Genomic DNA, 25,447 nt, shown 5'->3' with positions numbered 1-25,447 from the left:
GCTTCTGCAGCTGATGCTGCTTCCTCGTTACAGGGTATTTTTTTTTCCACTCAATAGCACAATTGCACATGACCAAAGGCCAGTGTCTCATTCTTCACCCTCTTGCTGATACTAGATGAATTTTCCCTGCATTTTTATAACGCCCCTCAGCCAAGAAAAGTGACCTGGAGGCCTGGAAGCACTTGGCTTGCAATTTCAGACCACCTAAAAACAGGACCAGGTCACTTAATACTGGAGACACGGTTTCAGAGCAGGATTATTATTTTTTTTAGCTATTTTCCTTGATGTCCCTAAGCAGGAGTAGTCTTGGGAACAAATTTCTTCACTTCTTAAGCTTGGTTAAAATCAGACATGAGGTTAACAGACTGCCCTGTCCTGCCTTTGTGCTTTGGCTGGGCCTTCTTGGGTGTCTGACCAAGATAAATCCGATGTCTCATGGGTTAGTATAACCAGTTTGCCCTAATGCACCTTCATTTAGCTCTGGTGTAGTTCTTCATCCATCTTCCAAGATTGTTTGTCCTACTTTCAAGTGGCAGATGAGCCAGACGGTCTCATTTTGTCAAACAGGTTTACAGGACCTCTAAGAAGCTCGGTCTATATTTAGCCCATGGCCTATTTTCAACATAATTTAGCACAGGAGGAGGTTAACTCCAGCCTTTTCTCCTCTCCTGCTGGCCACCTCTGGAGTAAATCTCAGAATCATGACACTTAAAGCTGCTCTCCTGTGTCTTTGTGAGCAGCTACGTGGCTTCTTTTGGCACTGGCAGGCTCTAGAGCCTGAGCAACAAATTCATAGCATGTTTCTGCCTTGTGTGCTTGCCTTGCTTGTTTCCAACACACTTCTACATAATGTGGTGCCCTCCCAGATTACGCTCAGCACTGCTGAGTGTGACAAACGCTGCCTATCTCTGTACCTTGCAGAGCACATGGGCATTGTTAGCCAGGATGCACTGCAGTGAAGCCTTCTTTGTGCAGAAGTAGCCTTCATGCTTGATTTATTTATTTTTTTCCACAGACAATCAAATTCCTTTCCTCTCACTCTTGGAGCAAATTATTGTGTTTTATTTGATGATTATTTTTTTAAGCAAACTCTGCTTTTTCTGTTGACAGAAAGCTTTATGGGGAACATTAATCCATTGTTGTAGTGCATGTTGAGTCTGCAGATTTTCACTGCTTGAATTTGTGTGCATTGACACTGAGCCTGTAAGCCCCAGCCACATTGTCTGAGGTTCTGTGCAAACCTGTCACAGAACAGCCCTGCCACGGAGCGCTTATCTTTTCAGTATAATGGTTTTGCACATGTGGAACAAGTTCTGTTCTTGTACACATGGCAAAAAATGACATCGGCCAGCTCTAGGTGCCATCACTTATGTAAATTCATCACACCCTACTTGACATTTACATTCAAGACATGCTCTTTCCTTTCTTCTCAGTTAAGTAGCTGGGCACAATGCTTTCCTTTTCTATTTCCTTCCTCCTGCCAAGAATGTCTTGCCTCCTCTTGCTTGGTAGTTTAGATGTTTGAGGACATGTTTTTAACTTGATTTTCTGAGTTTTTCTCCCTCTTCCTTTCCTTTGCAGGCGCTGGTTCGGCTTCCCCCTCACATTTCACAGTGCGATGAAGTCTTCAGGTTCTTTGAGGCTCGCCCAGAAGACCTTAACCCTCCAAAAGAGTAAGTGCCTCAGGGATTTCCAATGGTGCTCAGTTCTTTTTGATTAGCTAAAGAAGCTGAAGGTCATTTGCTTTTATTGCTGCTGTAGGTGTGGGAACAGCTTTCAAGCACTGCCTTAGAAAATGCCCCACAATTAGGCAATTACATACAACCACGTCAGGTGTGTGGAGGACAGAGGAGTCAAGCAACACTCAGACACATTGTTCCGCCATCCTCTGCCCACTTTTGCATTGTTTCTTGTTGATAGTTCTAATGAGGGAACCTCCCCTGGCTTGCGGGTTTTGCCTGATAATTACCACCAAAGACTCATTTAGTTCCCAAAAGCATTGGCTCAGCAGCAGGGGGAAATCCTGCCAGTAAGCACACCGCTAATAATTACCAGCTGCTTCTTTAAATGTACTCCTGCCCAGAGATACTTAGTTATCTGAAGGGAGCAAGATTGTGGTCCCGATCCAGAATTGTCTCTGGAGAGTCCATTCTTTCTGAGCAGGAAACTAAGAAAAGGCTGGGAAAAGAGTTTCCATTGAACACAAAACAGAATCTTAGCCTTTACCTTGAAATGGACAGGCTGATTCATGCTGATAGTGTCAGGGTTCAGAGGGCTAATTAATTGAGGGAAAGCGTTGGCAACAGGGTATTTACAAGCAACTGCGCTGCCTTCCCTAATATTTCCATTTCTCCTGTATACGGAACAGGATATATTTTGTTGTGCTCCTCTAATGTTTTACTCGGTCCCATTGTGTTTTGCGCTGCTTTGTTGCATAATTTGAAAGTTCATTGCAGGCTGTGTTTCCATAATTTGGTTTCGCCACTGTTAGCACAGCCCCTTCGTAATGAGAAATGGATATAAAGTTTTCTGGGGGGTTTGGCTGCTTCAGCAGAACCTATAGTTTGCAGAAGGATTAGTATTGTCTTCTGTTGTGTTTGGGTCAGACCTGTAGCTCCTGTAGAGGAGAGGACATTTACAGTTTGAATTCCCAAACTTTGTCTCCTGCATGTTTGTGGTTTTGTATAACGCCACATATTGGCATTTGTACTGAAGAAAGCGCTGCTAGCACAGCTGAGAGCATCCTTTTTGCTTGTGAATGATAAAAGGAGCAGCTTTAAAATCAAAGGTCTGAAAAAAGAACTTTTTTTTTTTTTTTTCTAGCTGGGCTTACTTTAGAGACATTTCTGGGGCAAGCAGAGCAAGTGAAGTTGCATGTTCATTGCTAAACACCTACTGCAAACTTAGAAAGTATTGCAGCAGGATATGCCTACACTCTGGGACCTACTGACTGTCAGCGTTCCCATTTAAGGTTTGTAAGGTTTGCAAAGGTTGCTTGATCCCACAGCAATCATCTCATGCAAGGAGACATCTGTATGTCCTGGGCAGCAACAGACCCCCAGAAGAGGAGTAAGATTTCCAGGGTTATGGTAGAGGTCACCTAGAGGAACCCAAGTAGACCTCAGAAATCTGTATTAAATGCTTTCTAACACTCCTGCCTGCTTTCTGTGCTGATACAGGGCTTACAGAGTTAGGCCTGAGTAAAACAGTGTCAGGATTGGACATCTGTAAGGCAGGGAATGGGGATCAAGGCCCACCCCCATGCTAGCTCTACCATGATGGCTTTCTTTCTCTTCTCCTTCCTACATGTTGTTGAGAGCCTTTTGCTGAGCACCCTGTTCAATAGCCTTGCAGCAATTTTCAAGTTACCAATTTGCTCCCCTCAGGAAAAACAAAAAAGACTAAATTTTCTCAGCCCGAGCCTTGCATCTTATTCCAGCCTAGTAATAACTGTGATTTATTTCCCTGGAAAATGTAGAGCAATAACCTGATTAAATCTCACTTCACTAATGTCTGCAAGACATTAATCTAGCTGGGTTTAAACAAATCCTACCTCGTCCTCTGTAAGCAAACAGATCTTAGGGAAGGTGTCTAAGGTTTCTGCTGGGAGCGCTTCACAAAAGATGTATTGTTGAAACTGAAGATTAGTCTCTACAAAAAGATGATGTAAAAGCCAATGGAAACATCTTAGTGTTTTTCTTCTGTGAACTGAGGGGGGAGGGAAGGGGTATGGGGCTTGCTGGACCTCTGTGTAGGGTCTGGGAGAAGGACACTTCCAGGGAGATTCGCAGCCCCAGCAGCCACTGCACGAAGGAGTGCGGTCAACCAAGAGAAATCCCTGCTTCATTCCCTCGGTTTCTCCTCTGCCAAGCCCCTCCAGGAGGAGTGAGCCAACGCTGCCTGAGCCCTGTGAAATTGGTCTGTCCTGGACCTCATTCATGGCCCCATTCATCTCACTGCGGGGGGAGCAAGGTAGCCTGGAGGCAGCATCTAGACTACTGTGATTATTTTATCTTTCTTCAGCTGCTTCTTTTAGCCCTCAGTGCAGGGATTGTTCGGGTAGTGATGAGTCAGCAGAGACACGGCATTCAGCTGCCTGTGTTAAAGGAGAACAAATACCGTCAAGTGAGGGGCTCAGCCACCAAGGAATGCTTGTGCCTTCACGTCTTCCCTCTGCTCACCATGAAGTGGTCTTTAGTTTTGTGATTACCTGCTCTGTTTTTCTACCGAATCTCAGCCTCCTAAGACAAAGCCTGACCTGGAGTTCTGTTAGCTAATTTTCAGGAGTGCGACCTTAATCCCGTGGGCATTTGGGTTGATGAGCCTCGAGAGTCAATTGGGATATTGCATGTCAGCAGGGCAGGGACTGAGCATGTGCTTCCAGTCAGAAAAACGTGGAAGCTTAAACTTCAAGGGAGGAGGCAAACCCCCTGGTTTACCTCACAGCTGGGATTGCTGAGAGGTCTCCGTGCCCTTAGTTGCTGAGCCATGACTCATGATGATGCACATACAGTAACTTATGTGTTCCTGCAGTAATTCAGTCATGAATTTGTGCCCTTCGCTTCTGTTCCTGCTGTCCTAAAAGAAACTGCCATTTCCCTGTAACGTCTGCAGCACTTTTACAAATGAGTTCCTAAGTTGTTCCTTATAACTCCTCGCCAGCCCTGCTGGGCCTCGCTGCTTCTGCGTTCGGTGCTCTCCGCGTCGCGCCTCGTTTGGCTTGCAGGCTGCTCCCTGCAGGGTCATTTCCTACTACTGCTGTGCTCCAACCTCCCACAGTGCTGAGCAGCAATCCAGCTATAATAAAAGATGGGGTTTCCCAACACTGTTAGGATGTAGCCAGTTTGTTCGGTTGGCTTTGCTGCTTAGGTTATCTGTTTCCTGTTCTGGTGATGCTCCAGGCTTTCGAGCCCTGTGACAATAGGCAGAAGGTATGCCATTCAACACCATTAAACCTCTTCCTTGTACAGCAGCTAGCAGGCAGATCGCTGGAGAGATGTCACAGGAGATCACAACGTATGACCCAGCTGATGGTCTGCTGAGTCTGCTCCTGCTGGTGAAGCTGGGCTGTGCCTACAGCGGTGCTACAGCTGGGCCAGGTAGCTCATGCCAGCAGGTTCCCTTCATGCAGCAGGGGGGAGACCATCGGAGGACACTAAATCCCTCCATGGGATAGTCTGGGAGCTCTCCCAGACCATTTCACGTGGTGAAAACCTACCTTTTGTAAGGCAGCTGGCACGTGTTGGGAGTGTGGATGTGCACAGAGGGGTTTGGAACTCAGGGCACCTGAAAGGATTTGCTGCTTCTGCTCTTGCTCTGCTCCAGGGATTAGGAGCAGAAACCTCGAATCAAGAGCTCTGGTACAGGAGGAGAAGTTTTCAACTGCTTAGATTTGTGACATGAAATGTTAATGTTTGATCAAATGTGTGCATAAAGGCAAATGGCTGGGCTTGTGTCTTTTACCATGCCCATGTGAAGACCAGATCCTGTATTGCTATAGGAAAAGTTATTGTAAAGTAAGAAGTGACTTTTTTTTGTTTTTATTTTTTCCAGTAATCTACATTAAAACACCATATCACTGAAAGCCATTCATTTACTGGACGCTTCTGTTAATAATTATAATTACTAATAACTAAGCCAGAGGTGGATTAATTTCAGACTTCTACTGGGGATTGGGATTCAAGGCTGAGGTCAGGCCAGGGCTCACAGTCAACAAACAAAATCTCAGAAACCATTTTTTAAATGATTCTTTTTTACTAAAAATAACATAAATACCCGAAGAGTAGTATTAATCAAATAGACATTGCATATGGTTTACTGCTCATAGGGTATTTTTGCTGTTTGGTTCAAAATATCACAGCCAGGCTGTCCATGTGAGAGTTCACTTTTCCTTTCTGGGTCTTCATCCAGTATAAAAAGCAGACCAAGATCCGAAGGCTTAGTTCCCCAGTACTCCCCCTGCAGAAATTATGCAGGCTCAAAAGAGATTTCTTTTTAAACCACCAATAATAATATTAACAACCGAATTTAAAGCAGTGCTTATTATCTGAGAATATTTTCCTGTAAGAATCATGAAGTGATTTTCAAACAATATGCAAATCCAGGCAAAGCAGGGAACTTCTGAAGTACACGACATATTATTACGTAGGGTTGATGTAGAGAATGCATGTAGACCATGATGATGGTCCCTTTACTGAAGTACAGAAATGCTTTGTTGTGGTCTGTATGATGGGCCTTACTGATCCTTTGTCCATCACACAAATACTGCTATAACATTCAGATACCCAGATGCTAGGCAGTAACTGGGAAATGCAAGCTGGATTCTCCCTTTATTCTTCACATGTTACAAACTACTGGTAAGGACTCTGGAAGGAAATTGCCAGGGTAGTACATTAACCAAGTTTTAGTTTGTGAGTCGATTAGTGCTAAAGCACAGTTCCCTGCCAGACTATTTTCTACCCATTATTTCATTATTTTGATTGTGTTTACGGACGACTATTCCTGTTTCCCAAATGTCCTCTGATGTGCTCTGTAATACCTATTGGTAGAAATAGGTAGAGGAGGCAGCTCTTTCATCTGGGGAATATCTATTCTGATTTGTTAGCAATTGATCTTTCTTACAGGGCTTACAGGGATGATTTTCACATCATTTAGGAATGTAGTCAGCACCGTTTTGTGACAATCAGTATTACAGTGCGCACTTGGCGATGGTATTGTGACTGCTCAATGAACGCATTTTGTTAGGAAAATTGATTCCACTTGAGAGATGCAGAATGGAAATTAATTTCCCTAAGAAATGCAAAATCAGAACATGATGGAAATAGTACTTAGTATGATTTATCATCTGGGAAGTAAATCACATTACACAGAACAGGAAAAAAGATTTAAAAAATTATCTGATATTTTTCTGAGAAAGGTTTATATGAAGATAAGGCAGTTAAGACCCATTGTTCTGAAGGGAAGAAAAGTTTCGCATTTTCAAAAAATGACTTAATCACCTTCACTGAGATTTAAGTAGCTAAGGATGTAATAACCTGTTAGGCTGAGTTTGCCAAGAGCCTTGCTGGCTACTCCCAATTAGTCGTCTAACTCTCACTGGTTTCAGTAGGAACAAGGCACCAGAGCTCTTTGAGTATCAGTTTAGTAGAGCACCTGTGTTTACTTTTTCAAAGGTGCTTGTTTTAGAGTTGTGTTTATCTCGAAATATTTGGCCTCAGCCCCTAAATTTGTTGTGAAAATGTTTCTTGGGTTTCTAAGTCACAGAAGTGCTCTACAATAGGCTGCCCATAGCGTGGGGTTGTAAAAGTCTGGGGTTGAGAGGGGAGGCAGTCTGGTGCCCCAGAAGCACCACAGTGACGTGTGGCTGATTCCTGGCATGTCCCTCTGTCCTGGAGAGCAGGAGCTCCGACTCTGGGACCTGGTTATTGTCAGATGCCCAGAGAGTGCACGCTGGCTTTTGTACTGCCTGCTTCCAGGGCCTATGAGAAGGTCCCACTTGGAGATTTCTGTCTCAAATAAACTACGCCAACGCAGGGATGGAGTAGTCTCTAGGTATGGAAAAAAAAAAAAAAAAAAAAAAAAAGAACCAACAGATGCATTACACATCCTAACAGATGCATTACACATCCTCTTTCACATGGGAAATTCCCCTTTTGTTGACAACATATGAATGATCTGGGCTGGAATTTGAAATGGAGGGTATTGAAATTCGCTACTGGCAGCAGTGTCAGTGATACCAGCAAATAATGCAGCCTTTCTGAGACGTGATTTGAATCTTTTTGCTACCTGGCCAAAAAAATGAAAAGAGAGGTTATATGTAGATAAATATCAAACAATAAACCTGGGGGAAAGCATAATGCATGTTAAGTGAAATAGATTCAGCAACCACAAAAAAAGAAAAATGTAGAAGAATGGTAGTTGGAACAGCATACACGATTGCTTTACTGTACAGCAAGAATTTTATTCCTTGCCATGAATATCACACTTGGATTTGCTCATGCTTTGTAGATCCGACTGTGAAAGGACACAGGGCTGAGAGGAGCGAAGATAGTTTAATGCAGTGGTGGCCAAGCGTACATAAATAGCTTTCGCCTGGATTGGTTATGACCACGCTGCAGGGTTTAAAAGTGCCGTGCTGTCATGGGCACAGGATGGATTTAGAATAACCAGACTTAACTCTGGATGCTTCAGAATGTGACTGAGGTGGGAGTGTTGCCACCAGGCTCCTACTTCACTGGTGGTACCGGGAACGGGCTTGCTGGGCTCAAGAACAGCAGTAGTGTCAGGATTAGCAAGGGCTTACAGTTTATCAACACAAAAATTGAGGCTTTTTTTTTCTTTCTCTATAAAATTGTTGGGACTGAAGAGGTATTTTGGAAAGCAGACATTGCCTTTAGAAAAACTAAATGCCAGGCCTGTTGGCTCAAGTGCCTTTTTCCTGTCCAGTAATTTTTCCTCATATCCTAAAGGAACAATCACTGCTGACAATTTGCCAATGCCTATTTTGTAGATTAGAAAGTAGTAGTTTACTTAATGTTTAACTTAACCCATAAAATTCCTTCCGTCCAGAGAAATGAAGTGCAGTGGTTAATTGCAGGGTTTTGGAAGTCTGCTTCTTTTTGTCTCATTTATTTATTTGGTGACATTGGAAAGGCCTCTTACATCTCCTGGCTGTATCTACAGCATGATTGCAGATGTACACTTTCAGAGATTTGCTAAGAGGATTTGATTCTGGTAAATAAACCCTGTTCCTCTTGCAGTATAATTCTAGACATGATCAGTTACAAAAATATTTTGATTTTAGACCATTTGGAAGAAACATGACTTCCAAAACCTGTCAGGAAAGCCTGTTCTGCTGGTGCTTCTATGTTCAAAACCAGCTGGGGAGGCAAAAGAACAAATTTATTCATCTGGCAATGCAGAATGAAGCAGGATTGGAGCAGAACCAAAATAACTGGTTTCAGAGGTTATTGAGCTCATTGTGAGGGAATCTGGATACCTGTTATCCTTGGGCCCTCACTTCTGGAAATGTTTGACCCAGTGAAACAAGATCTTCTGAAAGCCTCTGCTTAAGGGCTGGTGGTGCTTGGTTTGACACCCCAGAACAGGGGCAGCCCAAAGGCTTGGTTTGCCGATGTTGATAAGCACACAAGAGACATTTAGGTCCATGCAGGAGAGAAGCATCTGGTGCTGCTGTGCTTTGGGGATGGGTCTAGAACTGAGGAGAGGAAGAGGGATGGGTACTTCCTCGTCTTATCTCCATTTGTTGTTGCGCAGTGAGCCCCTGCTAGCAGGTTAATTGCACGCACTGGGTATCTGTCACTGTTGACTCATGAGCTGCCAAGCAGGAGGAGATGGGGTGGAGATTTCTTTCCACTAACATAACAGAACTGAATATAACCAATCTTGTTCTCTGTGTGTCACGTCTCTACAATACAAGAATGGGCAGCTTGTGTTATAAATATAATTATAGAATAGAGAAGAATCCAGCTTGTCATTGCCATGTCTATATTTAATGTTGTTGGGCTATTGTTTAATGAAGATCTTTTTCCACTCTGAGGAGGAGAGCAGTAGGGACAGACGTGCTCAATGGGGTGTTTGCTGCCAGGGTGACGAATTATCCCCCAGTGGCGCTTGGGGTCGGATGAGACTTTTCACTGCTTTGCGCTTCCTATTGTTGATTGCTGTGTAATTTTGACACTGCTTATCTGGAGACTCCCTTTATTTTCAACACTGCTGCAAATGAGTAGCCTCACTGGTAATAAAAAGAGTGTTTTTCTCTTGTCCACGTGCCTAGTGTAACCATATATGCAATCCTGAACTGGCTGGGGGCGATGTAAGACATCCCACTAAATGTGATAGGGCTTTATCGGGCTGTGCACACTGTGCTATATACCAGGGGAAGGTGTTGCTTAAAATGTGTTGTAATGCTGTGTAATACAGGGCGGATGGATGTCACAGTTCAAATTTATTTAAGGTGGAGCATATCAAGTAGAGGTGACGTTCCTTGGTAAGCAGGACTTTAAACTCTGGGTGTCTCTGGTACTGCCCTTAGTATCCAGCAGTTGCTATTGAAGAGAGAGGAAGAAATGTTAGGAACCAGAGAGCACAGAGCAAGAGGTAAAGCCAGGCAGGTCTCTCTGGAGAGCCCCCTCCTCATGCTTTGAGGCAGCAGTAGGCCTAGGCTGTCTTTCTGGCTTAGCCATACCATAACAGCATGTTAGCTCTTGGCACTGTGCTTCACCCATTCACCCCTTGCCACCAGAAGGATTTGAGCTGGAAGTCCGTTTAGTTGCATAGACAGGTGCTGGGGTATCACGTCCACAGAGTATTGCCTTCAGCTGTCAAATGCTGTTGCTGTTCAAAATCTTGTTTGTCGCAAGCCTGGAAAGAAAAGACCTTTCTGGCAGTAGGGAACCCTGCCCTGGAGAGCTGCACACACCCAAGATGATGTGATTTGCCCTGTCCTTCAGTTTCTTTAGGTGATAGAGTTCTTTCCTTAGGCCTGAGTTTGCATACAAAATACCAGACCTCAAGTGGCTGTGGCTGGAGCAGACACGATGATCTATCGGTAGATTCATTTCCACCCTTTCCATCTTCTTGACTTGTCTGCAGCTGACTGTCTTTCAGGCGTGCTGTTCCCAGAAACACAAGCAGAGGATCAAATAACAACATGTTTTGACTCCAAACTCCGGAGTGACTTATCATGTTATCAAAGCTTTTGATTTAATTGAAATTTCACAGATAACCCTAGACTTGCTTTTAAGTGTAGACTCGAGAGCCGGTGGGAATTCAATTAAAAGCCTCCCCCCACCCCTTTTAATGCTTGCATTTTCGGTTAGGAGGTTTATGGAAGGGATTTGCTACTGCTTATCTCCAGTGAGAGCAGTGTATCTGGCTTCAAAGATACCCTTTCTGTTTGGGCAACCTTCTTTTTCCAGTTACACCAGAATTTGATTGGAATGACCCTGCTGACAGTAATGGACTATTGGAGATTTACACTGATGTAAGGATTGCAGATTTTTTTGTGTGTTAAAAGCAGAATTCTTCCCTTCTTTCCATTCACAGCTCTTAAAACAATTGGCCTAAGCTAGGAAAGATGTTCGTTTAAACAGCCCTCAGATATATTCTGAATAGAGGATTGACTGTGGCTTTGCAATACTTTAGCCTAATCTAATAAATGCTGGTTATTTGCTGGATTCTTGCAAGCTGTATTGGCTTCCCAGCTCCAAGAAGTTTTAATAGCCACTCCAGTAATGCTGACTGCAATGCACTGCGGTGAACCTCAGAACATTGTATATGTCTGATTACATTTGCTTTCAATTACAGTCTTGTGGGTTTGAAAAATCAGAGCAGTTCAGGCTCATTTGGGAACCACCGCAAAAAATCACCAGTAACCTGAGATACCTAGAGCTTGAGAGTATAAAAGAAGATGTTGGATGCTGGGGGCCAAAATATCTGTGTTTCGCTTTATGAAGGGAGACCCAGTGCAACAACGGCCCGGTTAGGGCAGCAGGGCTGAAGGGGCGCCGCATCTAACAGATAAACCTCTTCCTTTCCCATCCAAGTGTGCTGGGAATGAAGTGTGAATGACTTATACCAGAGACAGAGTTTGTCGGAGACTTGAATCTGTCGAGGTGTGCTGGTGAATTAGCAGGGTTGCCATCTCTGCTGCTCCCCTTTGGGTAGGTTGCTCGGTCCTTTTTCTAAGGAGCAGATCCTCACCAGCGTTGTCCTCTCTTGCTAGGGTACTTGATTCGAGTTTGTGAGGAAGTTGAGATGAAATTAGTCTCATTTTCATCAGGATGCAGGATTTAGTGGAGATGTTGACTATTCTCTAAATCTGGCTGGAAGTGTCGTTTTCATTAAAGTGTTTTACTAAAAATGATTCTCTGGGTTCCTGTTGAAATGCGGTCCCAAAATGTGGATAATTTTCATCAGCTCTGCTGAGCAGCAGGATGGCTGGAGACTGGACAGATGTGTACGGAGGCGTGTGCCAGCTGGCTTTGCAGGTGACCCCTTCTGCAGAGGTGCTCAGGTCTCTGCGTGGGGTCCCCAGCGTGGCTGGGGCCGGACCTGCTGCACATGGTGCTGCGGTGTCCCTCCCTTGCCTGCTCTTCCATTGAGCAGCTCTGGGACAGCATCCGTCACGTGGCAGATCCCTTCCTCACCTCCCCACATCTGGCAAGCAACAAAGGGCTCGTGGATGCCTTAATGAGCAACCCCGGGTGCAAAGCTCACGTAGGCATTGTGAATATTTGCTTAATAGAAGAAGAGCAGGGAGGGGTTCACAGCGAAAAAGCCCAGACACAGCTCTGTGACACCAGGGATGGCACAGTGGAATTTTCACCCCAGGTGTGAGTGATTTCAGATATTCTGAATTTAGGAACAGAAAGCAGGGTGTAGGGCTGTCACCTACCCCCTGAAGACAGGGGCAGCCACAAGGCAGGCACCCAGGCTGCAGCAACGGGGGGAGCTTTTACTCTGTAGCAGGGACCAGTACATGGCACCAGTGGTTTGCATTGCTTTTTATGTCACAGGACTTTTTAGCAATGTATCTCCCAAATTTGGGGAAGCACGTGGGTAGTGGAACTGAGGGCTTTCCTTTCTGCTGTCCCATTAATAAAGTTCTTCTTGTACCTAACCTCTTCAGTCCACACAGCCAGTAACCGCGGTGCTGGGCATCCTGCTGTGCCTGGGTTCATTCCTCACCTCCACACACATCTTTATAGGGAAGCGAGGGGCCGGGGGCAGCTAGGGAAAGCTGCAAGAATCGTTCACATCCCTGCGAACAGCTTTAAACTCTTCCAGCGAGAGGTCAGTGGAAAAGTATCTTATTGTTTCCCGGGCTGCCTCAATGCACAAAGCACGGCTCTGTTGGACATGCACTAACAACGTTAGTAATGTTCCTGATGCATCAGTGTCATCCCCTGGGGGGAGGAGGAACCCCCGGCGGCTGAACTGCACAGGCCACACCAGCTAATGAGCTGCTCTTCTTGCCAGGCCTGACAAATAAGCTTCTGTTAATCGTCATTGTTATCGTTTTGGTGCTCATCTGTATCTGCCGTCCGCGTGCTGGGGAGGGGGGTGTCCCGCAGCTGCTCGGCTGAAGGCTGGCAGGCTGCCCCGCTCCGGAGCAGGGCTCTCGAGGTGAGTTGGGACTTGAAGCAGAGGCAGGCGTTCAGCAGCCGAGGAGAAAGCCTTGAATCCCTTCAATAAAGTAGTATGTCGGAGCGAGCGGTTGCAAGAAGTAGGAGTTCTGCAGAGGACGGGAGATAAAAGGAGGCTTTCAGGCAGGAGAGAGGATTCCTGCCTCTTCCAGATGTAGCATTTGCATTTGGAGAAGGAGAACTGCCAAAAGGCCAGGCTGATGAAGGATGCTTTGTGATGCTTCCAGCATATGAAACATGCAATACTTGGAAATAGAGGTGCTTTCTGATTATTCGGCGAGGGACGGAACAAGCATTGTAAAACGAATCCCTGCCCCCCCTCTTTTTGGGAAGCCGCTTCCCAGCGCATTATGTCACTGCTACCTTTTTTCTTCCTTTTTTATCTGCTTTCTCTTAAGGCTTTTGTTACACACTCCTGCCTCGATCATTCAGCATTCTCATAAATTAGGAATTTTTGGCTGTGCAGATTTATAACAAGTGTTTCTTATTTAATTTTTTTTGTTGACAGGCATATAAACTACTGAGCCCTGGTTTACTGCCCAATAAGTCCTGGTCCCTGGCAGGATAAATAATGTTTGTGAGAGAAGATAGAATTAATATCAGTGAGCAGAGAATTTCAGGCTTCAACAAACCAATGTTGCTTTCTGACATGATCTTATCTGTCCTAATATGTGCTCAGAAAATCTCCAGTCTTATTTCCATTTGAGATATGTTCTGTTCGGATACACTCAAATGCTAGGGAGCTGTACAAGTAGAAGACGTGACTCTCATTTTAAGAAGGAACTGACCCCAAATAAATAATTGATCAGCTTGGGGCTGTAAGAGTCCTTTGCAAGTTCCTTGAAGAAGTTTTGCCAGTCATGTCTATTGCTTCTTCTAAGGCTTTATTTTTGAAACACCAAAGCAAATTCCAGATTTTGAAAGTAGGACACAGCCCTATAGAGACACATGTCAAAAACATTTCACCTCCAGAGTAACGCAGCTAGATAACATTAAACTTGCTGTCAAACTCATCCAGAGAGCAGCCGTGCCCCTCCAGACGTTTATCCACGTGCATGGCTTTCTACACAGTGAGTAACTGTGTTGAATTCAACAGGAGTACACGTGCACCCACAGTTATTTGTGTGTTTGTGTATTCATCTGTATGTTTGTTTGATGGGAATGAGACATTCTGGAGAGGGCTGGGATATAAAGGAGGTTCATTCTTCAGTATCCCCCTCTGCAAATAATATTAACTCTTCTCTCCTCTCTTGGCTGGAGACTGATGTGTGTGATTACACGCACATGGGCTTGGGAGCCATCACAACAAACGTAACTTTAATTAAGTCACTAGTTTTCAAGGGCTGAGGGTAGGTGACACCTATTCTTGGAAGCTCCTAAACAGAAAAAAAAACAGCAAAGAAACTCAACTGTCCCAAACAAAGCAGGTTTTGTGTATCAGACAATTTGGGTGCACACTAAATGCTCTTTTTATAATAATTTGTTTTTACTAATATAAAGAAAACCAAAAAGATACCGAAAGCAATTAGGTGTGTATTTGTATCTGTATCTTTGTGAGGACCTTTTAGTTGTGTATCTGTAAAATCAAGGGAGCACCAATACAGTCTCCCTGTGACCCTTTCCTTTAAGAAAGCTCCGCACAGTACCTTTCTGTGGCGGTATTTGCTGCTGGGTGCCATCAGGTGCTATTTTCACTGTGGTTCATTTGCTTCAGCCTGTGCTTGCTTCGTGTTCAGGGGGAATTCAGCAGTCAGACAGGGCTGCGCTTTAGAGGCTGCAGAAGGAAAGATGAAGCAGCCCCTGCTGGGTGAAAGAGTTTCTGGAGGTTTTTAGATGAAGGGAAACCAGAATAATCTTCACTTTATATATGCTTATCCCTTTTATTTATATATATTTATATATATATATACTTATCCCTGTCTCAGCCACCATGATTCACTTACTGGCATGGGGAAAAATCTGTGGGCTGCCCTCTTGTAGCTGTAGGGCTTGGCAGGTCTCTGTCTGGTATAAAGGACTGGGTCATCCTGAGGCTTCTAGTTTGTGTTGTAGGCAAATGATTTCTTCTCTCCTATTTTACATAAATAGTTACATCTCTTATTTTACCAGACTTTTTAAAAATTGTACTTCATTATTTCTTGCTTTCTTTTTGCTTTCTTATCATCCCTGACTGCATCAGCTTCTCTGCCTTATACTGACATATTTTTTTTTGTGCTGTTTTTAACTGTCCCTGAGGTTTTTCATCCTCCTTACATCCCTTGGATGTTGTTTTCTTCCCTCTCAATGTATTCTGCCCTGCTTATGTCAGAACTTTTATACTCATTTCTGTTTCTTCCAGTGGTACTCTATCTATATGCTGGGCGTATTTCCTGCCTAATGTAGTTCTTCCATCACTTTCTCTCTACCATACCTTTTCATACCCAAACCTGTATAATATATAGTAGAGGAATGAAAGGAGTGTGCTGGACACAGACAAGATCCTGAGGCTGAGGGTAAGTGTGTCCTTGCTGATTTGCAGAAGTTGTCTGAGTGCTGGATTAGCTGCTAACAGACTACAGCCATGCCAAGCCAGCCCGGGGCCATATCAGAAACTGGGGGTAAAGCCTGTGCCAGCCATGCACTGCAGTCAGGACGTGGGTCTACCTCGTCTGTGCTAGTGGCTCCAGTAACTGGCCCCCAGCAATACGGAGAGACTTGCGCTTTCATCCCACTGCAGGCAGCTTCTTTCGGGAGAAGTGATGGAGACCTAATTTGGGGGGAAATAAAAGCATCAAGGTCCCACACCGGTTTGTAACCTGTAATTTTTTGTAGAAGTTGTCTCTGCGGTCTGCCAAACAGAAATTTGTCATATCTGGCCTGAAGTTACTGGGTAATTAATCATCCACGGCGGATAAGGCGGGCTGGATTTTCAGTCTGCAGGCATGGACTGCTATGAGCTAACCCGCAGCACCACTGAACCTTTTCTCTCTCCCCTACTTCTTCATTTTCCCATGACCTTAGGAAAAAAAAAATCTGCACTTCATAGGTCTTTTTTTTTTTTAAATCACACTTTATGGAACACAGTTTTAATGCTGTACGGTGCGTGTTTAATGATGTCCATATGGGTTTGTGGGTACAGGAATTAAATACATAACGGTTCACGATGACATAACACGGAAATGCAACTCCCGCAGTGCTGGTGTGTAGGCTGTAAAGGGTTATTAATAAAAATGAAGGTTTTAAATAGAAAACAAGCTTAGCAGCACCGTTTTGGCCTCGGGCCCATCTCTGAGTGATGGAAAAAAAAGAGGCTGGAATATGTGGTCTTTCCTCAATACATGAAAATAAATACATTTTACCACCGTCCCCTGCTAAAAGTTTCAGAGCGAAAGCTGCAGGCCCGATGCGGGGCATCTCTCTTCAATCAGAGCGTGAGCTCAGGGAGGTCTGGAGGGGATATTTCAGCAGGGTGCAGAACACATCAAACAAATACTAAGGGGGAGATTGATGCCTCAGATTATTAAAACGGGGTAAGGCCACAATGTTTTGATTGGCAAAAGCTTTCAACAGTCGGACATTCGTGTTTCAGAAGAGCGAACCGCTCTGTTTGTGGGTGAGCCAGGAAAATAGCAACTCACACAGTTGGGGGAATGACCTCAAGGAAATCCCATCCCATCTTGTAACCAGAGTTGCTGCATCAGTAAGCCAAGGAAATTACATAATGCGCCTATTAATATTATAGACAAACAAAAGCAAGCTTACTCTTCTGCGTTCGGCTTTGTCCTGTCTGCAGTTGTCCCCAAGCCTTTCATTTAAGCCTTTAGAATAAATGAGGCAGCAGTGGATGACTTGCTCAGCAACTCCCTCTGAGGATGCAGCGTGTGTACCCCATCTGCTTTCTCCTGCTCCTCCTGCAGTCCCTGCCCTCTCTGCTCACGTCCTTCGACTCCAGTACTCTCGCCCCATGCATCCCCGCAGACGGCAGACCCCAGCAGACGGCCGTGGAGGACGCAGTGGGGCTGCAGGAGGAAAACCTTATCGCTTTATCATGTGCTGTCTGGGGCAAATTCCCACCAGCTGCTGGTTCTTTGGTGCCTCAAATTGCTGTTAGTTGTGAAACACAGATCTCATTAGCTCCATGGCTTCTGTCCCGCCACTTCATAGAGGGGACCTCAGTCTATTGCGTGGAACTGCAATTCATCCCCAATACATGGCATCAGCTTTCTTCCCACCTGACCATAGCCAGGACAGTAACCAGAAATTAGGATTTGAGACAAAATACTGCCCCTGTGCAGCCAGCACTGTGCTGCTGTGCTCACCCTTCAACCCCATGGCTTAAAGCCAAGATCCTCCTCTAAAAATTGGTTAGAAAAACTACTCGCTGCTCGTGCTCTGCTGGAGCCATCGCTGTGCTCTGTCGCACAGGGTGTGCTTCCAGCTCCTGCTCCCATACTTTAGCTCACTTCAGGCACACCTAAAGCTTTTGGAAAATGTTATTATGTCTGTTTTTCCAAATTTCTTTGTTCTGACAGATGTCAGTTGTTTGTCTTCTGAAACTGGAGAGAGCTGGACTTCTTAAAAATAGATATCGTGTCCCTTTAAATAGCACAAAACCCTTGGGAATGGGATTATTTTTGTTCCTGGCTGCCTATAATCTATCCTTTTTCTTTTTTTAGTCAAACCAAAATCTTCCCAGAGATTGCTCCTAAGAGTAATACTGAAAAGAAAGCATCTTGTGAGCCATGCAGTAGTAACAACGACATTACTGCTGCACTGCCCTGCTCTGCCACAGCTACTCACATTGACCTCGAGGTACAGCCCAAACACTCTCAGCTCTCTCAGTCAGGCTGTAAAACACTGGTTTTATTTTAGAACTGGGGAAGCAAAAGCACTGAAGAGGTTTGTAAAGGTCACCAAGGTTGGAACGGGAGCCAGGAGGTCTGACTTTTAGTTTTGTGTTGTGACTGACAGCAAACTTGCTGCTCCTCGCCTTTGCTCGCACCACCAGCACGCCGGCTGGTTGACTGATACACAGATCTGCATCCTCAGCTCTGTAGGATTGGGTCAACTTCCATCTGAATTTTGTGAAAATGCTGTGTTTGCGGAAAGTGGGCTGAAGAGACATTGAAGCAGTTTGCCCTAGGTTACAAGGGGACCAGCAGGCAGGATGCCATGAACTGCAGCTCCCGGCTGCAGGACAACGCGTTTGGTGCTGCAGACCCAGCTCCCTCCCTGTGGCTCTCGAGGATCTCCCGTGCTTGCTGTGAGGACATCAGGTGTTACCCAGAGAGAAAGCTGTGCTCCTTGATCCCAAATTCCTGCCTTTGGGGCAGATTATTCCATCTGCAGATCCTCATCCAGAGTCAGTCCTAGGTGCCTCCTGATGCCCTCTGCCCTCTGTGTTGGCTGCCCACTCCTCCGTTTGTCCCCGTGTCCCCGTGTTTGCTCGCTGTGTTGGCAATGCTGCAGGCGTTTCCCAGCCGTGGGGCTGTTTGTGGGAGGTTTCTCTGCAGCCATCGGAGCAGCTGGGAGTTTGGAGCTTGAGCAGAGCTTTCCTGGTCTGAGCTGTCGTCCCAAGCAGGTGGAAGAGGGACGTGTCGAACGTGCGTTGCCCTTCCTGCTGGTGTTGTTCTGTCCCTGCCTGTCCCTCTGTCCTGTGTTTCCCAGCCAGAACTCTTGTGATGGCTGTTGACTGGAGAGCTAACGAGCACATCTGCCTCGGCTAGATCTTAAACTGCCTGACCTCCCCCTCAGGGAGCTACTACGGCTTTCCATTGGCGTGCGCTACATTACCCACGCAGTCCTGGCCCTCGCTTCAACGCATCTTTTCCTCCCGCAGGACCCTTTGCTGCTCTATGGCTCCTCACTAGATTTTGCGGTCACCGGGTGTGTGGTCTTTGCAGCGGTTCATACCGTGCAGCGGTTTGACCAGAGCCCCCAGCTCTGTTCTCCGCTGGTGCAGACGATGGACCTTGTCCTACGCAAAGCCGTCCCTGAGCGTGCCCGTGCCAGTGGGTGAGAGAATGTGCCCTTGCATGTAGCCTTTGTTCTCGGCTGCGACGCGCAGCCCACCTCCCCGCGCGGCAGCTAAACACAAACAGCCTCGTTGTGTGCTTCAATATGCACGGCACAGCAGTGCTTCTGAGCTGGTTCTCCAACAGCACGGGCATCTTTGCGTCCTGAGCCTCATGTAAGTAAATCTGTCGTCACGCTTCGCTCTTGCTTTTGTATGACTTTATGTAGCAGCTCGTCTTCAACTTGTAAAAGCATTTTCTGGGAAGTTACGCGTGGGAGGTGGGCAACTCCTTCCATGTATTGCCAACTAATCCTTAATGCTCTCCTTTATCATAACAAATGAGTCGAGTTTCTCAACAGCAGCATCTTGTGCTCTTCTTTTATCTCTTTCCTTTTGCTGTAAGGCTGGAGATGAGGTTCTGCCCTGGATGTGTTTTACAGCACAAAACACCGGAGCCAGGACTCCTGGCTTCTGTCTTCAGCACTGGATGCTCGCCTTTGTGCCGACTCCTGCGTGTGTAGTGTCTTTGTGAGCTGGAAGGGACTGTAGGTGTGCAAAATGCTGGGTTTAGCCATAAATGTTATTAAACATAGAAGAGGAAAAAAAATGAGTCACAAAATGCTCAAGATGTAAGGCAACTGACATTCTTGCAAACTGTTCTTCACCTTGAGAGTTAGGGGAGCTTTTATGTCCCACCAGTGCATCACTCTCCCGCTAGCCCCAAATGCTTTGTACAAATGATTATTCAAGGTCTGGGGAGATTCTTGGGACAAAAAGCTCCTGGTTTGCTGGGATCCATCATCACTTCACACCTCTTCCCTTCTGTCGAGCTATCACCTCCCCGCCCCCCAGCCTGGTAGGTGGCACAGGAGATCTGGAGATCTCACATCATCCTGCTGGAGGAAAATTAGCATGGAAGTGTCTTGGAGTTTGGCAAAGCACAGCTCTCGTTCTGCAGCAGGGCTCATCTTCCCTTTAATGGAAATTAAGTGTCTAAATCTTTTTGTCTCCCTCTTTCTCAGTTTTACAGTGTGCTTTGGGATGAAGTTTTGTCATGCTACATTAATTCCTCCTTGACAAGACCTGTTTTATGGCCTCGACTTAAACTAATTCCAATCAGAAACAGCGCAAGGTTGTCATATTGCAGTGCTGGGGATGGGCTTTGGGGGCTGTTTATCTTTCTTTCAGGGATAACAACACATTCATGTGTGCATGTGTGCGTCGTGTGTACGTCTTGTGCTTACACAAAACGTAAGGATCTGATTCTGGTGGGTCATGCTGGCAGGTGTCCAAGCCCCGTAAATCTGGTCACTGTGCTTTTCCAAATGTTTATTGTGCTGTTTAAGCTTTTATGGGCTCTTGTGTGTATTACATATGGTCTGAATAAATGTAACGCAGTATTACTGTGCTTAGCTGAGATGCAGAAGAGCCTCCGAGGGGATCATTAGAGCGGAGGCAGCCATTGCCAGCATTTGGAGATGAGTTTCTTGGTTCATCTTGTCAGGGCTGGTGGCTTCAGCCCTGTTCTGTTGGCTTTTAAATGCCACTTGATCCGAGGTCACAGGGGTGGAACTGAGAAGCCAAGAGTTGCAACCTCTTGGATTCAGTCCAGGATTCTGGCAGCAAACCTCCCCTTTCTGAAACTCTAGTAAAAAGGGACAGATTTTGCATGGGCTCTATTTCCTCTGCACTGCTGCTGTGGTAAGATCTGCTCCAATGCCCGTGGGATTCAGGAATCTGTTAAGGAGTCACGGGATGTATAGCGGGGCAGAAGTCCCCCGCAGAGGAAACACCTACAGGCTCCAGCCAAGAGCCAAGGCTCTGCTGCTCTTTCAGACAAATGGCAAAAAGGATCCTCCCTGCCCCTCCGAGCCTCCGGCTCCTCTTTGATCTCGGAGATCAAACATGAGCCAGCCCGACTGAGCCAGCCCGACTCCAGCTGCTGGGAGCTGAGGCAGAAACAGGCACGTGCGGGACTCCTGTTCGAGGGGTGGCTGTGTGAGAGCGGTGCCCAGCCCGGGCCTCTTCTCCCTCTCGTCTCATTCGTAGCCCCGGCAGCGTGCAGGGAGCGTGTGTGCGGCTGGCGGAGTGCCACAGACCTGCTGCTCGGTGTCCTTGCTCTCTTCTGTCCCAGCCAGCCTGAGGAGAGAAACTGCAGAGAGTCCTGGGCAGGCTCTAGCCAGCGCTAACAGCTGGAAAAGCAGCCAGGCCGAGACCTTGAGACCTTCAGAGAACTTCCTGCAGTTCAGCCCTTGGCTTTCCTTTGCTTGGCCAGACGTCCTTTTCCTCCAGTGTCTCCTGGCATGGTCGCTTCACTTTCCCCACCAACCCCTCTCAGCCTGGTGAGAACACGGACTTGCTGTAAGGCAGAAACGTCCAATTCTGTGTTTCTGCAGCAGACGTACAGGACCCTGTGGGGCTGGCCATTAGGGCTGGTGTAACATACACCGTCAAGAACTGCTCTCTGCTGGGGGACTTCACAGAGGCACAGGAGAGGGAAGGAGGCAGCAGGTGGAGATGGGACTGGGAGGGAGGGAGGCAAGCACCAGAAGCACTGGGAATCTGCTGGTTCTTTGCCTCTGGAGAGCTGCATCTAACACTGCAAAGCCTGTGCTGATCGGTATTTGTTTCTTAGTTTGCTGCACACTTCTGTAACTGCTAAGAGGGAGCTTGCTTTTTATCGAGACTGGAATTCAGATCTGCTCTCTGTATCAGCTCAAATGTTGCACCAGTGGGAAAACAGCTAAAAAAAAAGAAAGAAGGAAGAAAATATGCATTTGCAATCAGAGTTGGCGTGCTCGTGGCTGTAAAAGTGGGTGCTTTTCTCTTCCTTCCCCATTGCTTCAGGCTTAGGATTAAAATGTGGGTTACCGCTGGCTCTGCTAAGATAGGAGTCAAACCTCAGCTAACTGCTGTTGCTGTGGTAGAGAAGGCTGGGTACCCGATGCTGGGTGCCGCACGTGGGAGGAAGGACTGACAGCACGTATTGCAACTCACTTGGATGTGGAAGCGTTAAATTTTCACACCCTGATCCTCAGGAGCATGGGGACATTGAATGACAGGACAATGTTTTGGCACTTGAAAGAAGCAGGGGAAGGAAAGAGGGCGTGTTGGGCTGACTGAATCTTTTAACTGGGTTTTCTCCAGATGGAGGTTTTTCCTACAGCCTCTAAAACATGAATGCATTTGGTGCAAGGTCATTTGTGGAAGAAATCCCTTCTGCTGTGCTCTTCTCTCTTCAGCCTCGAGGTTATTGACATCTCTTGGGTCAACCAGAGACAGGGGAGAGCAAATGTAAACATTGGGTAGCACAGCTGCTCGGGTCGAGACGGGCTGCAGCTTGCATGATACCAACAAGTTCACTTTGCCCTGCCTGGTTGAATAGAGGAAATAATAACAGGAAATAATAGGAAAATAATAATTCTGGCATGCTGGTCCTGCTGGCAAATGGCCTGCCAAACCCAGTGTGCACCTAAAATTCTTCCTATGCCATGCTGCGAGGGCTGACCTAGGGCTGCTGTAACGGGCAGGCTGTGACCTGCCTCACCGGGAGACGATCCCGCAATGAGCTCTTGGCTCTTGCTCCAAGGGTGTCTGGGCGATGTTTGGCACAGTGAGCAGCTTCTTAGGCGTTGTATAACGTTACAGGGCAGGCACCATATGCAGTAACGCTGCTGATGTCAGCTGAGTTACCCTGGGGATACACTTGTCCTGAGGTTTTTTTGGAGGTATGAGGTGGGGCTGGTTTCTTACTCAACTTTGTGCCACACCGTGGTGTGCGTCCTGTTTTCTGCTGCTGTGCTTTGGTTGTTGTTGTTGCTGCTTTGACCCGCAGGAATAGTTTGAGTCTGCCTGTGCAGGGCTCACAGGAACAGCAAAATGCTGATGTTGCAGCTCAGAAAACTTCTCCCTCCCCTTGCTCAGCCTGGTGACTCCTCGGTGCGTTGGTCCCACCAAAAGCCATGATGCTACTTCACTTCTGTCTGCAGCTGCTCCCAAACACATGGGTGACCCTTCTTTTTCTTCTTTTGGAGGGGAAACAATAATGGTGACCACAGGCAGAGAGACTGACGATCTGAGATGGGCCATCAGTTACCTGAGTTATCTGATGGGCTATGACTTATCTAAGATGGGCTCAGGACTTGGGATTGCAGCACATTTGGCCACTGGAGCTGATACTTAAAAACAGGTTTTAGGGCATGGAACTTATGTCTTGACACGTCTGGGAGCGGGGTACTAGGCGGAGAAGTGGCACAGAGAGGGCTTTTTGTTGGAGTAACCCACCAGCTCCACTGAGCGGAGTGGAGAGGAGCAGGTTTTGCCAGCACATTCAGTGTCGAGTGCCGCCAGCACCAGGGCTCCCAGTGCTCATGCTGGGAGTTGTATCGGCTGTCTGGGCTGCCCCGCACAGCGGAGGAGACAGCCTCTCAGGGGGAAGGGTAGGGAACGGGAACAAATACAGGATTTACGGTGGGGTTGGTTGGTTGGTTTGCAAACAGCCTGCTGCAGAGTGGTGCTCGCAAAGCAAACCAAACACACTCTTTGGCTTTCGTCTCTGCAGAAGCTGTGCTGGTGGATCCAGCCACAGGCATTGAGGGCTGCCAGCAAGAGAGTGGCAGGGGCAGCGAGCTCCCGGGTGCCTCCTTCCTGTGCACGTCCCGGGCTGTGACCTCCCCAACCTGCAGGGAGAGGGGAGGAAGGTGGGAAATGAGGCGATGGCAACAAACTTCCTGCGCTGGAGCCGAGCGTTGGGGCTGGTTCTTATCACAAGAAAACAGCCCTGATGGGGGCAGTCGGAGAGGAGCTGATCCCGCTTTTCCTGCCCTGCTCACCCCGCAGCCTGCCCCGGCGCAGGGGCCTCACCGAGCACGGCTTGAGCCGGACTTGTCCCCCTGCCAGCTCTGCCTGCAGACACCTGAGCATCCAGCCCATGGGCTGGCAGCGCTGAGGGAAACACCGTCCAAGCCACATGAGAGGGAGAGAGGCAAGTTAGCACCTGGCTGCCTTTCCCATGGAGCAGGCCCCGGGGTTGTGCGTGTTGTTGGGCTGGGAAAGCCGAGCCATGCCCTGGGCGCGGGGCAGCGCGTCAGGCTGCATAGGCTGAGGTGATCGGCTGCACCTCCGGGCTTGGGCACCATCTGCCATGCACCGGCCAGGTTTTGGCAGAGCCAGCAGCAGGTGAGAGCCTCTCATGTGCTCAGTATTTCTGGAGATGCCCCTGCTCTGAGCCTGGCTCATGGTTGTTTCATGTGGAGGAACCCGCCCTCCTCCAAGGTCCAGAAGCCAAGGAGAAGATCTCACAGCAGATCCCATGTAGGGCTGCCTAGGGCACAGCTTCCCAGCCTGAGGTGTCCTCCAGCAGCAGCGTCAGAGGAGGACTCGTGAGGAGGGCAGCGTGACGTTGAAGAGCACGAAGTCAGGTTTTACAAAGAGCTTCCCCCTGGAGAGGCCATCTCGTTCCAACATCCCGCTCTGCAGTGGCTAGCAGTGGCTGGGACAGCAGGCCGAGCTCCCAGCGGGACCTGCCGGGCTTCACCTGCCCGCGTCCTTCCTTCCCAGAAAGCCGGGAGAGGGACCTCTCAGTGGAGGGCCGCCAGGGAAGTGAGCAGGCACGTCCACTGCCTGGCCACGAAAAGCTCCATCCAGAGAGCAGAGATTTGTGGCTGATTTTCCCACAAAGCTTATCTGAAAGTCCGTGTCAAAAGGTGCTTGTTGCAGGGAATAGTGTTTTGGTCTTCGTGCGCATATAGGTGTGCTGTAAATGTGTACAGGCTTGTTACCACAGCCGTAGCTCACCACCCTTACGTCTGACTTTCTGGTTAGAAATGAGTCACAGAGCTAGAATTTCACAGGTGATCTGCACGTCAGCCTGGCCAAAAAATAAAAAATAAATAAATAAAAAATAAGAATAAAAAAAAAAAAAAAAACACCCCAGAAACGAGACGTACAGACTCGTGATTTTTAAGGGTTGCACTTGGTGGCTCTTGCAGAGCTCTGGTGCCCTTTTGCAAAGCCGTGCTGGCTGCACAGCTTGTCGCAGGCTGTGTGAATAGCTGCACACAGCGCTGGGATGGCCCTGCTCTGTGGGCTCTGCAGGCAGCTGCTGCCACGGTGTGGGGAGAGGGTGCCTTACAGGCACTGACTGCAGCAGAAGGCACACGCCGAGCTGGAAGCAATGCCTTTGGGCTGTGCAGATGTTGGGCACGGTGGCGTTGTGCCCAGCCTCAGCCCCTCGCCATGCTCATCTGGCGAAGCTGGCTTGTTCTCAGCTCCCTGTCTCAGG

The 25,447-nt window shown here is 47.3% G+C and overlaps 1 protein-coding gene across 5 annotated transcripts in view; it reads left to right on the top strand.

Annotated features, from left to right (window-relative positions):
* The window catches only part of SH3PXD2A (SH3 and PX domains 2A), a 248,826-nt gene that overhangs the window by 102,422 nt on the left and 120,957 nt on the right, over positions 1 to 25,447 (top strand). For 4 of the 5 annotated variants that reach the window (XM_035329641.1, XM_035329642.1, XM_035329639.1 and 1 more), the window contains exon 5: positions 1,582 to 1,673. In XM_035329641.1, the coding sequence (XP_035185532.1) occupies positions 1,582 to 1,673 (92 nt within the window). Of the gene's footprint in view, positions 1 to 1,581; positions 1,674 to 19,220; positions 19,339 to 25,447 lie in introns of those variants that run through there. The other variant, XM_035329646.1, reaches the window with a different exon arrangement.

This window comes from Oxyura jamaicensis, chromosome 6 (assembly GCF_011077185.1).
Source record: "Oxyura jamaicensis isolate SHBP4307 breed ruddy duck chromosome 6, BPBGC_Ojam_1.0, whole genome shotgun sequence".
Taxonomy (NCBI): Eukaryota; Metazoa; Chordata; class Aves; order Anseriformes; family Anatidae; genus Oxyura; species Oxyura jamaicensis.
Note: the sequence above shows the minus strand (reverse complement) of the source record. Positions and strands in the feature narration are given on the sequence as shown.